Below are 14,283 nucleotides of genomic sequence, written 5' to 3'. Positions count from 1 at the left end.
CCCCATTAAGGGAAAAATTAATGTCTTCGGTAGAATAAACCAAGGTACTCATAATCACAGTGTTGCAGTATTAGGTGGAGAAGCCTAGGTTTGAAATCACTCTTTCATAAACTTGGCTCATTAATTATTAAATATTGAAATATTGAATACTTGAAATACACCTTCAACTTCCCCATTTTGCAAATGAGAAGACTATGGGCTGGAGTAGAAAATTATAGTTACAATGTATGTTCAACAGCTCCTAGACTGATGCTCTTCCAACTGTACCAAGATGGTAGATTATGTAGTAATGCAGAGACGAATGAAAGATTCCCAGTGATAGCTTTAAGCATTTTGTATTAATGTGAGAGAATGTGACATATAGTTGTGACTCATGGCTATGAATCACCCCCAAAGTAATCATTTAAAGCAGGTTTTGACACATTTTATATTGAGATAAAACAAGGAACTTGGATCTTCTAACACTGTCCAAATGTTATATCCCAAAGTCTGAAATGAGTAACTTTCAATAAAGGCACTTCAGTGGAAAAAAAGTAACTAAGCAAAGAAGTTCCAGTTTTTATTTTTTAAACATTTAAAAAGAAAAACATTCAACCAAATTTTAAAAAATTAGGATGAATTAATTTACAATAAAATAGGCAACTTAAAATATCAGCCCTTTCATTTAGGGCCAAGGAGGCCAATAGTTCCCATTTCAACAGCAGAATTGCACAGTCAGTCATTTTACCTATATTTGATGGCACAGAAATATAAGTCATACAACATCCCTTAGATCATCCCCTCCTGCCAGAGTAGAGTTCATACAATTGCTTCTTGGGTCAGTACTCAGGCTTTTAACAATCACCAGTTATACTTGAAATACACCTACAACTACTCACATAACAAGTACACTTTCAAAACAATTCTTACAGGAAACACCTTAAAACAATTATGTGGCACACTGGATTGCTTAAAGAAACAGCAAAGAGGAAAAATAATGTATAAGAGTTACAGTCCCTGTTTATGGACACCACCCAAACAAAACATTTTCCCGAATTAATTATCCTTGCTTCTTGTAATTTAGTGGAGAGGAATTACAAGAGGCAGAGTGCACCATTTTTTGGTTCTTGGTTGTAGCTGCCAGCTTAAGAGTTCATAACTGCAAGTGGAAAGCCAACTGGGACTATCTATGCTCACCAATTCCGGAATGGGAGACAAACAAAGTATCTCTTTAAAGTGTTTCTCTATTCTTGCTTTCAAGTCAAGACAAAAAATTCACAGCAGTTTCAAGGATGCTGAACACTAACCGTGGGGCCTGCTAAAATACCTATTGAGAATCAGTCTACCCATTACACTCCTGAAGTGAAGATTATATCGATAGTAAGTACGACATTGTGTCACCAAGTAACATTCTGTAGTAAGGTGCTGGAGGAAATACAGCACTTAACAGATTAGGCATGGTAGCCTTTTACACAGAACATGTGTTTTCACTCTTGAACATGCAACCTTTAAAAAACAAACACACAAAGTAATGTGTAGTTTATGACAGCTGGCCAGGCACTTAACTTGGGAAAAGAGACTTGCAGATTTTGAGGTAAACTAGAATTGTTTTCAGTCATTACAAACATATTCTAAACACCACATTTTATACCACACTAACTGAAGCTATTCAACATTTAACTGTAACTTTGTCACTCGATTGTGCCAAAATTCACACCGAAATGTAACTTCTTAAGAAGCTATTAAAAGAACACGTTCAAGTCTGAATTTTGGGCCCATTTAGATACTTCTGTGCTTCCAACACACTTGAGGAAACGCTAAGGAACGTACATACACGGGCTATGGGGGCAAGAGACACAAGTCAGTTTTCTTTTCCCCTAATTTGACATGAGAAAAAGAATCATACTGTCAGTCATAGACAAGAGAAGGAGGAAGACAATGACAACAATGACAACTGAAGCAACAAGCCTCAGGCCAGCTTCAAGAAAACTACAGGGCAGCATGTCTGCAGCGGGAACAAGGTCGCAGTTTCCGCTCCCAGGTGTGGGCAGTGCTGTGAGCACAGCTGGGTTTCCTAGGCTCTGGACACCATACAGCTCTCTTCCCCTCTGCTGAATTCATTTCAAGGCAATGTGGAGCTTGTTTAATAAGTGAAAATTCATATTAGAAGTCGGAGGGCATCAGTCAGTATTTACATATTAAAAGACCAGAACAGAGAGTGGCCATTTTGGAATTAGGCTTTTATCAAAAGGTATGGAAGTCTATTTTTCATCAGAATTACCAGGATATTATTTGCAAATGGAAAAGCCAGGTCTCCGAATCCTCATAACTGCAATTCATCTTGTTTTCCATTCCCTTCTCACACCGCAATTCCATCCAAAGGCGGCTTCTTGTTCTGAACAAACCGGCCAGCTTTTATCTCTCGCCGGCACTGGCTAATTAATCAACATCTTGTTTTAAACCCTTCAAAGAACATTAAAGAAGTTTTCATCTGAGCATTCTCAAAAACGTGAGAAAAAACATTGGCTTTATTTAGTTTCCATGTGGCTTAAAAAAAAAGTCTAGCTACTTTACGTATAAAGACTGCTAAGCGGGCCCTCCCTAGGGATACCACACTCTTCCAGTTATGGCAAAGGACCTGTGTTAACTGACCTCGTCTTTCCTTGTGGGAGGAACAGCAGACATTGGGCAAAACTACCGGCGGGTGACCGGTGCAATGAACAAAAGTGGAAGATTTCTCCCTCTGAGATGCTAACTGGCTCGCTCAAGCTTTGAAACGGTGACCCTGGTCCGTTTAGCACCATGCTTCACTCAACTGAAATAATCACACTGCAGTTGCTGTGGGTGAGAGGCAGGGGGCGGGGTGAGAAGGCGACTGAGGGTGATTACATACATCCTTAAGATACCATGATCTGTACTGAGAATGTGCCTGCTAATAGATTATATTGGAGACTCGAAAATCATTAATCACAACATTAAAAAAACTATCAAATTTGTACAATTTTGCACACCTGCAAATGTAGTGCTTTCTGATATAACCGAAATTTAAATACGGATGGAAGTTCACTGAATATTAGATTATCAGTAAGCTAGAAGAAACAAATAACATACATTTATTTCATAGGTAGTAACCTACAAAAAAAAGAAAAGTGGTAAAAAATTAAGTGAAATTATTTATAATTGTTTCCAGTTTCATCTTTCTCTTGGGAGAACCTAGAAACAGGTCTCAAGAAAGCCAACTTCATACATGTAAGAAATGGCATCAGCTATCAAATAGGTTTATCTTTCCCTCAAAGGCAGACAGGTGATAGGCTTATCTCAGACATTCATTTTCATGTATAATTGTTTTTGAGACCTCCATGCCACTGTGGTATTATAAGGACGTTTATAAACCACGTGTAGGAAAAAGGCACTTCATTGTGAAAGTCAGATTTAATTGCATGAAAGCTGAGAAGACTAAGGATAGACTCAAAAGCCTGCTTTCACCTTTGTATTGATGCCAGTTTATAGAATATGGCCCATAACATTACAAATCAACCAATCACCAACATGAACTATATTCTCAGCCAAACAGTAATGTATGACAGTTCTCCAAAACCCAATATAGTTCCAAGTTCAACCAATAATAATAAGAAAAAAAATCACCAGCAGTTGCTATGTTAAGAGCTCGAGACATTGTTTTCTAGAAAATTTCATGTCTACAGTTTGGTTCTCTGTTTCAGGGCATAGATTGCTTCTCAGATGAAAAACCAGGGGTGGCGGAGGCGCGATTGGGGAGTACCCAGGGTGGGAAAGCATTGGGGAGTAACAAGAGGTTCATTTCTCTGGTCAGACAACCAAGTGGGGAGGTAGTTATTCTGAGAACTTCTCAAATAGAGAGTATCTTACTGATCTACTGAGAGCTGGGGAGTAGCAGGAGTGTCTTTGTGGGACTAAAGATAGCAACAGGAATACTTTCTCCTCCAGGGAAGTCAGGACCAGGGTGTCAGTGCAGCTGCAATGAGATGGAACGTGTGTGTAAGTGTCACCGGAGAAAGTAAGAAACACAGGTGAAGAAATCAACATGAATAAGCCATTCACTTTCAAACTTGCCTTACCTTGACAGTGGCTCTTTTCTGATGCTAGAATTTTAAAAGTATCTATAAGAAAAGAAGACACACCATATCATCATCACCTAGTTTTGATGTACCGATTCTTCAAACTCCTAGTCAGTGCCAAGAATGTATGGTATTCATACACTTAACAAAGTCTTCTAACTTCTAATATTATAAAAAATGTAACAGTGTCTGTAAAATAATTAAATGTTTTTAAAATAGTTTAGACTTCAGTAATCTTGGGAAGGGCACCATCACAGACACATTTTGCAGCTGTAAGTCAGAAGAAATTCTCAGGTAAATAACATACAAAAAAAGAATAATAGCAACACTCCTCCAAATTGCCCGATTTATAATTATGTCAAGAGATCACAGGCTCACCTTGTTACATCACCACACAAGGCAACCCCATGCAACCTTGAGTCCCATCATCACTGCTGTTGAGTTTTTTCATTCGGTACTGACGTATTTCTCTTACCAGTGTGTAAAAGGCATCTTCAACACCCTAGAGAAGAAAATGACAAAGGAAGCCTAACAGACACAATCCATGTCATAAGCTCTCTCTCATGTCTTTGTATGGATTTAGAATTCTCATTATTAAATCACTAGCTGATAAAATAGGGTGGTTTTGAATGAGGACATTACATTTAGCATTCCTATGGAATCACATTAACGGGCTGATAGACAAAGGGAACATTTTATAAAAATAACATGCAAGCAAAGGAAAATTGGTAACATGGGACATACAGGAACTATCAGATTTAAAGATTTCATTTAGAAGAAATTAAACTGTAAACAGTGACTGGTGTTAATGGAGAAAAGACTAATGCTTACAAGTATCTTTAATCAAGGAACTTCATTTTAGTAATATTTGTGCATATTAATATGGGAGTAAAAATGCCACACCAGAATATTAACAATTTCACTTGGTGTTTAAACTGAAGTTTAAAATAGAACACTATTGGCCCTGGCCGGTTGGCTCAGCGGTAGAGTGTCGGCCTGGCGTGCGGGGAACCTGGGTTCGATTCCCGGCCAGGGCACATAGGAGAAGCGCCCATTTGCTTCTCCACCCCCAACCCCTCCTTCCTCTCTGTCTCTCTCTTCCCCTCCCGTAGCCGAGGCTCCACTGGAGCAAAGATGGCCCGGGCGCTGGGGATGGCTCCTTGGCCTCTGCCCCAGGCACTAGAGTGGCTCTGGTCACGGCAGAGCAATGCCCCGGAAGGGCAGAGCATCGCCCCCTGGTGGGCAGAGCGTCGCCCCTGGTGGGCGAGCCGGGTGGATCCTGATTGGGCGCATGCAGGAGTCTGTCTGACTGTCTCTCCCCGTTTCCAGCTTCAGAAAAATACAAAAAAAAAAAAAAAAAAAAAAAAAAAAAAAAGAACACTATAGCAAAGAGTCCATCAATCAGACTTTTCTGCTTTAAACAAACCCTTGCCAGATGCCGGAAGCTGGACTATACCTGTCTGGTCTTGGCTGAGGTTTCAATGAATGGAATCCCATAACTCTTGGCCAGCTCGTGGGCTTGTTTTGTGTCAACTGTCCTTGTTGGCAAATCACATTTATTTCCTACTAGCACCATCGGTACATCATCTGAGTCCTTTACTCGTTTAATCTGTTCCCTGAAAAAGGGAATATGTTATAAGAATAAGCTATTTGAAAGGAATAAACAGCCAGGGCAAAAAGAAATCTTGCAAATTTTATCTAGCCTGATTAGCTTCTACAAGTGAGTTTCACTTTCTCCCTTACTACTTATAAAAGACTTTGCATACTGAGACTGGTTTAGACTTGATTCAGCAGCCACAGGGAAGCCAGGTACCAGTGCATCTTCCAGTGGAAATCTATGGAGAGTCTACCTTGACACATGTCTTTGTTAGGCTCCTTGATTCTCCAAAGAGCTTGGCTCTGGGTTTAATTAGCAACTGAGTCACACTCTAGATTAAGGTCCAAAGTACAAAATGTAAAGTTCACGGCCTCTAAATAACTTTTTGAGGTTCCCTTGACAGCGATGGTATTTAATGGAAGATAGTCTATCCACTTCTCTAGATGGGTAGTGTCCAAACATTGCCTTCAAATGAAATTATACTGGGAGTCTAAGATATAAGATGGAAAACACCGGAACTGCTCTTATTAAAGGTAATCTAAATGATCTGAAATCATTAGATTTGCCCCACTGACAGCACTCCCTTTAGTGACACTTAAGACATACCACAGAGGAGTCTGGCAATTACTGCTCTGGGTTCTCTTAACCAACACTGTCCAACAGAACTTCTCACAATGATGGCTATGTTCTATATCTGTGATGTCCAACTGAATCTACTAGTCACATGTAGCTACTGAACACTGAAAAAGTCAGTGGCTCAGCTGGCCAAGGAACTAATTTTTCAATTTTATTTCATTTTAATTAATTGAAATGACCACACACTGCACAATACCGCCTTAGGCTCTACCCTGGGATCACACACACAGCCATGGACCTGAAATGCATCACAACTGGGGGTGATGGCAGTAGCCTATGTTAAGGAATATGACAGCCTCAAAAGAAAAATGACGCCTGACCTGTGGTGGCGCAGTGGATAAAGCATCGACCTGGAAATGCTGAGGTCGCCGGTTCAAAACCCTGGGCTTGCCTGGTCAAGGCACATATGGGAGTTGATGCTTCCAGCTCCTCCCCCCTTCTCTCTGTCTCTCTCTCTCCTCTCTCTCTCCCTCTCTCTCTCCTCTCTAAAAATGAATAAATAAAAAAAAATAAATAAATAAATCTCACATTAACCTTAAAAAAAAAAAAAAGAAAAATGACTTCTAGAAATTTAGCAAATATCAAGTGCTTGCCAACTGCTAGGCATATTATTAAGTACTGCTATTATTCCCAGAGGAAGTGGAAAGTAGAGTCGGTTTGGGAGAGAAAAAAACAAAACAAAAACAACAAAAAAACCCAAAAAACCAAATTAGTTTGTTTCTGTGAGACTTCTTCACATGGATGGGGTATAAGCCATGACTCAAGGCTGTAGACAGAACACTTGCATAGGCCCTGCTCCATGCTAGGCACTGCTCTGAGTGATTTACATATTAATTTGTTCAATTTTCACAACTCTTGGTAGGTACTACAATCTCTGTATTAGATAAGAAAACCGAGGCACAGATAGGGATAGACAGGAAGGAAGGGAGAGAGATAAGAGGCATCAATTCTTTGTTGTGACTCCCTAGTCTCCTTAGTTGTTCATTGATTGCTTTCTCATATGTGCCTTGATGGGAGGTGAGGTGGGGGGCTGCAGCAGAGCAAGTGACCCCTTGCTCAAGCCAGCAACCTTGGGCTTAAGCCAGCAACCTTGGCCTTCAAGCCAGTGACCACGGGTCATGTCTATGATCCCATGCTCAAGCCAGCGACCCTGCACTCAAGCTGGCTACCTCAGGGTTTCGAACCTGGGTCCTTTGCATCCCAGTCCGACGCTCTATCCATGGTGCTACCACCTGGTCCAGCTAAACATCTGTATTCTTAACCGTTCCATTATACTGCTTAAAGAACATGGAGCTAAGAAAAGGAGCCCTGGATTTTTTGTCCAAAAGCTTAGTAAACCACCTTCTGAACTCTACCTATTTCTGATTCTATAAAATCAGAATGTTGTTCTTTCTTTTTTTTGGTCCAATCGAGCTTTGAAACTTTACAGAGATTGTCTTTACAGCCTTTTGTCCGGCTCTCCTCTTTATCTGCTCCCCATTGGTTTTCCTATCATCATCTCTGTTACTTACTGAAGGATGTCTCTCAGATGCTTTCCTCTCTGAAATTCCTTTATGATCTAAAAACACCTCTAGTTCTGAATCACTCCTATAAGCAAGCTTCATCGATATACTATAACATGGTCTAGTCATAGTTTATTATATAAATTCCAGCATTAACCCCACATTCTCAATGTCAAACAACCTAAAAGCAACTCTTCTCACAATTTAAAAAGTGGCAGCCTAATCCCCCAACAAAGCTTCAGAACACATTTAAAGATCATCCTTTCGGAACAAATAATGCTCCTAGTACCTGTAGAGGTTAATATCTGCAAATGACTTGCTATTATTGATGGCAAATACACAGAGGAAGCCTTCGCCTGTCCTCATGTATTGGTCTCTCATGGCACTATACTCCTCTTGTCCAGCTGTATCCAGTATGTCCAACAGGCAGGTTTCACCATCTATAACAACCTGTTTTCGGTAAGAATCCTAGGGGGCGGGGCGAAAGGGAGATGACACTTTTATTAAACACCACAGGGAATGCAACGCTATTGCCAACGTTAAATAAGCTCCTACCCAAGTTCACCTCTGTCTCTGGTTTGTCCCTCAAACTGCTAGTATGTCATCACAAACAGAAAGTACTTAATGTAATGTCTTCCTAGGAAAAAAAGCGCCAATTCCTACATGCCTGCAGAAAGGAAAATGTGAACATTCTGCTCCTGGAAAAGATGAAAAAATGTGGTAATTCAAAAGGCAGCTCTAATGTGGTTTGACTAGAGATTAATCACAGTGTATTTTATTTATTAAGGTATAAACTGAACTTTTCTTATTTGTTTCCTGTACACTGAAAATTCTAAACATATCTCCAATCAATTATAATCTGGCTTCAGTTACAGGGTCACTTCTGTTTATGACTAAACACAAATACTTTTTATTTCAGACAAAGTCATAATACCAAAGTATTTCTTCTCATCATGACAGATTGTACCTCTGAGAAATATTCCTCAATTTCCTAAAGGTTACAAACAAGGTACAGATATAATTAATTCTCCAGGAAGACAGATGAATAGGTCATATATAAAAATACTTTCAATTTGGCTCAAAGGCAAAATTTTTACTTGTATTTTTTTTTTTAGATTTTATTTACTCATGTTTTTAGAGAGAGAGAGAAGGGGTGAGGAGCAGGAAGCATCAACTCCCTTATGTGCCTTAACTAGACAAGTGCCGGATTTTGAACTGGCGACCTCAGCATTGCAGGTTGATGCTTTATCCACTGCGCCACCACAGGTCAGGCTCTCTACTTGTATTTTAATACTTATGTTCTGGGAAGTCAAGGGAAATGAAATAACCTCATTATACTTAGTAAAAGATCTGGCTCCAGAAACAGAATTCAACTTAGTTTCCCCAGCCGGTTAGATCCACTGTAACTTACTTCATTGTTGGACCATACTTTCAAATTAATACAGAATTCACATCACCAAAACTTCTTAGAGCATAAAATATGGTAAGTGACTCTGCTGAGGAGATGAGCAAAATGAAAATGATCAAGATAGGTTTCAGTCAAACCGTTTTATGATTAACAGAAGTCAGAGAAGTAGTTATTTCCTGGCAGGGTAAGGGAGTTACTGACTGGAAAGGGCATTTGAGAACTCTCTGGGGCATAGGAAATAGTGTGTATTTTTAATCTGACTAGCGGTTATTATTAAGTATATACAAATTTAAAAAGTCACTGAGCTGTAAATATAACACTTATATAGTTTACTGTATGTAAATTACCCTGCAATAATTAAAACTGAAAAATATTTAAAAGGTTCTATTAATACTAAAGCTGTTAAGTCTAAAATATTTTTGCAAGGAACTAGTGGATAATTTTTTAATGGCTAGAGTTAGCTTCCATTAAACATTCAGTGGCTGGGGGATAGGAAGACCACAGAGTAGATTAAAATAAAATAATCTCTAGAGTTACACATTCCTATATTGAATAAAATTACAAGGCCTTTTATTTAAAGGTTTTTGTGATTCACTGAAGTTCAGAGAATTTGATTTGCTCAATATCACATAACTAAACCAACTGCAAACAGGGACTGAAATCCTAGGCACAGTGACTCAAAATCTCATGCTCTTCCTCCTCCAACCCAGTCTTGGAAAATTTCATGTTCTTTTTCTTCCAACCCAGTCTCGGCTGATTCAAAGAATTAAGAAATTAAAATTACAGAATATTCTATCTCTGAATCCTTTATCTATATCCTGCTATATTATTCATACAGTCACTCTATGTATAGCCTGTGTTTTTTTAAAACTAGAGCTGTCATACATAAAGAAATTAAGCGAGTTCAACACTGAGTTTGTAAGTTTTGAAAACTTAAAAAATGAATTCTTCTCCATAAACACGAAAAGCTTTATTTATTGGGTTACTGAACACAGTACCCAAAATAAATGTCCAATTTCTCTCCTGATTATTCTTTTAGTTAAAGAATAGCTAGAGGGTATGGGTAAAGGTAAACCGAAAGAAGCAGGGTCAGTGGACTACCACTGGGCCTCACCTCTATGGTGGGATCATATTCATCTACAAAGTGGTTCTGGATTAGTTGGATTGTCAGCGCGCTTTTCCCAACACCACCTGCTCCAACCACCACCAGTTTGTACTCAGTCATTTCACACCAGCAAGAACCTGTGGGAAAGCACCAATTAGGGTTAACTGGCGAGCCACCCCTACAGTACTTCAAAGCTTTCTGTAATAGTAACTAAAACCAGTTAGAAATGTATCGGTTCCATACACGTGACTCTCCACTTGGTTTTCAAAGTGATTCAGGAATGCAAAAAGTTACCGTGGGTCTCAGAATTCTGAATAAATCTTGTAGTTACCCCCACCCTCATCTATTTTCAACTCCTTGGGCCCCACCCTTGACCTAAGGTAAAGAAAACCCCCTCTTTCTGCTCCTCCCGCAAGGCTTCTCAGCTCGGGGGCACTGCCTCCAGGCCGATCCCTCTTCATATTCCCCCGCCTGTCTCCAAAAATTTCTACCGTAGGACTCAAAACCAAGGGCCCCCGCCCAGGGCCTTTGTCTCTAGGTCGCACATTCCGCTCCATTCTTGGCAACAACCAGACGCGTCTGTTCCAAAGCCCAATGCTACGCACGCCAGAGCCTTACCTCAAGCTCCAGCGCCCCCACTGCGAACAGATCTAGAATCACCACCAGGAAAAATGTTGGAGACCCCGGAACCGCCATGAACAGCCCCCACCAGGGAGCGGCACTTCCGGCCCCGCCCGCTACGTAATCAGTCGGCGCCTGGGGCGCCCTGTCCCCGCCCTGGCCACGTGGGCTCCGACACTAGTCAATCAGCAGGCCGCACCCACACCGGCCCCTCCCATTCAGGACGTTTCAATAATGAAAGCGCTAGTGCTGGTGTCTCAAAAATCAGTAAAACTTTATTCGCTTCCATTCTTTCGCCATTAACAGAAAAGTGGAGAAAGCAAAAATGTTTTGTGTTTACAAAGATAAATGGCCTCTACCCAGAGATCAAAACCTCAAACGACAAAGGGGAAGATAAAAGCGCCCTCCCCCATCCCCTGAGCTGACCCATGTCATCTTAGACAAAGCCTTCAGTCCACTGGCCAGGGGTCCTCTATGTGGCCAATTCAAGATGAGGGCCAAGAAATGAGACCAATCCATTCCTGTGATATAAAGTTGAACAGAAGCTATACCAACGGTCACGTGCCTGTATTTTACAGGACACAGGAACCAGGCTTATAAAAAAAACAAGATTCATTTCAGGCACAACTTTTTTATTATTATTTTTTTTGTTTTGTTTTAAATCAGTAAAAGAAACTGGGTCCTAGAAGCTGCAGTGATCTAAGCAGCAGCAAGTTTGTGCATTTGTCTTTTTGTTTAAATATGTTTAAATTACCACACTGCTGGCACACCTCATTTGCATGAAATTCTGCACCATACATACTAATTGTAGTAAATTTATCCCCCCACCCCCACCCCATCCCAGGGGAAAAAAAATAACTACTCTGGAAGATAATTTTCATTGAAATCTAACCAAACTTTGTTAAGTGGACTGTGACTCGATTATAAATGATATGAAAAACAACATTTTAACATTTGGCCATCAACTTCAGGAAATGCTTTGCTTATACAAATTTTTGTAATTTTTAAGAGTCTACCCTCATATGGTCCTCAGAATTAAAGCATAATGAAGAGGAAAGAAAAGGAAAATAATGTAACTGAGTGCTAAGGCAGGATATCTTGCCAAAAGTAATGAAGGTAGAATATATACTAAATATCAAGTGCAGAATTTCATAGGGCCAACAAGGTAACAGTCTATTTTTCACTTACATGGGCAAGTGGATTTTGCAATTACCAGTTGCCTTAAATGCACCAAATAAAGCTCCTAAAATTGATACTACAAGGCGCCACCTTAAGTTTTCCAGGCTGCAACTGTGCATAATTTTAAAATGGTTTTCTTAAATTTATTTATTTTTTTTTTAAACATAACACGAGGAAGGTGTTAAAACTGGTGTAATAGCTCAAGAGAGTAAGTATTCCAGATTTTGGGGAGGGATGAATAGGGAGATATTCAGAACCCTTCACCAGAATCTCCCCAACTTGATCATAATGAATTAATGATGTGCTTTGTGGATGTGGTTAGTCAATGACACCAGCCTGACGGATCTTTCTTTCTGTACCAAATCCCTGTGAAAAAATAAAGTTGCAGTTAATGGCTTGAATGTATGACAATCACAGCATATTCACAATTTCAAAATGGACTACAAACGCATTACTTTTAATCATCTTAACCACTACCAATTCTTTCCCAGAGGAATCTATAGTAACCTCTCCTGAGCAATTATCTAAAACTATGTTTTAAGGATCAGGAACACTAAGAAATGGGCTTAACGTTTAGCAACCATTATGCTGGGTGCTGAACCAGTGAGTAGGGAGCCCTATTTATATGCAATACTGATGTTCCTTAAGCTCTATGAGATATGTGGAAATAGGACCTCAAGTATTATGTTGGTCTGGCAGTTTCCCCACCCATAACCCCTACAACCTTGTATGACCTCCTACCATTGAGTTATCTGGTCCCCTTGGCTGACGAAGAACCATTAGGCGAGGAGCACTGGCATCATCCAGGGAGCTGTTCTTTAAGCGATTGACCAACCTATCAGGTCGTGGAGCTGCAACAGCCTTGGGGCCCTCGCTGAAAAAAAGTCAAGAAGTGAGAAGCAGCAACACTTGGTGGGAAGAAAGCAATTGCTTGAAGGAGTGTGTCTTCCACCTAACTACCCCAATGACTCAGTTTTAATGAGGGGAGGACTCTTGCCTTACATAGCCAGCTACCTTGCAAGACAGGACAAACAAGTTTATGTTTTTATTCCCAACTCAAGGTTTATTACTACATTGGAGCTAGGAGAATCAATTGGGTGAGGGTCATCCCTAGACTGGTCTGCAACCAGAAAGACAAGTTCCATAGACACATAAAACAAGGTGGTGGATGAGAAAAACCTTACAAGAGCTAAACATAAAGACATTATTTCCAGAGACTCCCAGCTCCTCACATGACAAATGTTATTAAAACAAATAAATACTTTTAAGCACCATATAATCTAGAAATGGCTTAATGAAAGAAAAAAAAAAGAGCTAAGCAGAATCCTTTAAGAACAAAAACTACATCATCTTTTTTGTTTAAGATCTATTATATAACAAGTGTCCAATTAATATTCCACTGGGCTAGATATATGAGACTAAAAGTTTACACAATGCAGACCAGAGGAAAAGGAAATTTCATGAAATAACCAGAAAGTGGCAGAAAGGATAAAAATGCAGAGATGGAAGGTGAAGAAACATGACAAAGCAGAGATCCCAAACCGAGACGGCCAGGGAGACTGCTAATCCAACAACAAAAACTCACCAGACTCGCCAAACATTACAAGCACTGCACTTGCCAGTGCGCTGATTAAGAATCACTGAGAATTCCACCTCATCTCCAGCCTGTAGCTCAATGCCATCCTGAACTTCTTTCACATGGAAAAAGAGCTTCTTGCTATCTCCTACTTCATAGTTAATGAAGCCAAACTGAAATTAAAAAATAAATACATATGTAGGGCACCTCACTCTGAATGAAGCACAACATGTGACCCTGACTAGAAGGGGTTTATAAAACATGGTATTAATGCTGATGCTCTAGTCCAGCTGCCTGCACTAGAACATAACAGCATTATGAGCCTGCAAAACCTGCCAGGAAAGAAATACATCTTTTGAAGTCACTACCATGACTATCATAGCCTGGCCTAAGCAAATGAAGAAAGGTTACTATGCCTTCATATATACAGTGTGTCCGTAAAGTCATGGTGCACTTTTGACCGGTCACAGGAAAGCAACAAAAGATGACAGAAATGTGAAATCTGCACCAAATAAAAGGAAAATCCTCCCAGTTTCTGTAGAATGATGTGGCAGCATGTGCACATGCGCAGATGATGACGTAA

At 40.0% G+C, this 14,283-nt stretch overlaps 2 protein-coding genes across 10 annotated transcripts in view; both read right to left on the bottom strand.

Annotated features, from left to right (window-relative positions):
• Positions 1-546: 546 nt before the first annotated feature.
• NRAS (NRAS proto-oncogene, GTPase) lies at positions 547-11,079 on the bottom strand. Its single transcript, XM_066246506.1, has 7 exons — positions 10,943-11,079; positions 10,334-10,461; positions 8,101-8,279; positions 5,533-5,692; positions 4,455-4,578; positions 4,077-4,118; positions 547-3,973 (listed from the first exon to the last, which is right to left on the bottom strand). The coding sequence occupies exons 2-5, from the start codon at positions 10,442-10,444 to the stop codon at positions 4,459-4,461; spliced, it is 570 nt and encodes a 189-aa protein (XP_066102603.1). The 5' UTR covers positions 10,445-10,461; positions 10,943-11,079; the 3' UTR covers positions 547-3,973; positions 4,077-4,118; positions 4,455-4,458.
• A 116-nt stretch (positions 11,080-11,195) lies between these two features.
• The window catches only part of CSDE1 (cold shock domain containing E1), a 39,850-nt gene continuing 36,762 nt past the window's right edge, over positions 11,196-14,283 (bottom strand). For all 9 annotated transcript variants that reach the window (XM_066247636.1, XM_066247629.1, XM_066247635.1 and 6 more), the window contains 3 exons: positions 13,710-13,873; positions 12,866-12,998; positions 11,196-12,490 (listed from right to left, as the gene is read on the bottom strand). In XM_066247636.1, coding sequence (XP_066103733.1) covers positions 12,443-12,490; positions 12,866-12,998; positions 13,710-13,873 — 345 coding nt within the window. In that variant the 3' untranslated portion in view covers positions 11,196-12,442. The remainder of the gene's footprint in view (positions 12,491-12,865; positions 12,999-13,709; positions 13,874-14,283) is intronic.

Source organism: Saccopteryx bilineata, chromosome 11, assembly GCF_036850765.1.
Source record: "Saccopteryx bilineata isolate mSacBil1 chromosome 11, mSacBil1_pri_phased_curated, whole genome shotgun sequence".
In the NCBI taxonomy this organism is placed as follows: domain Eukaryota; kingdom Metazoa; phylum Chordata; class Mammalia; order Chiroptera; family Emballonuridae; genus Saccopteryx; species Saccopteryx bilineata.
The sequence above is the reverse complement of the archived record's forward strand: the minus strand, read 5'-3'. Positions and strand labels throughout refer to the sequence as shown.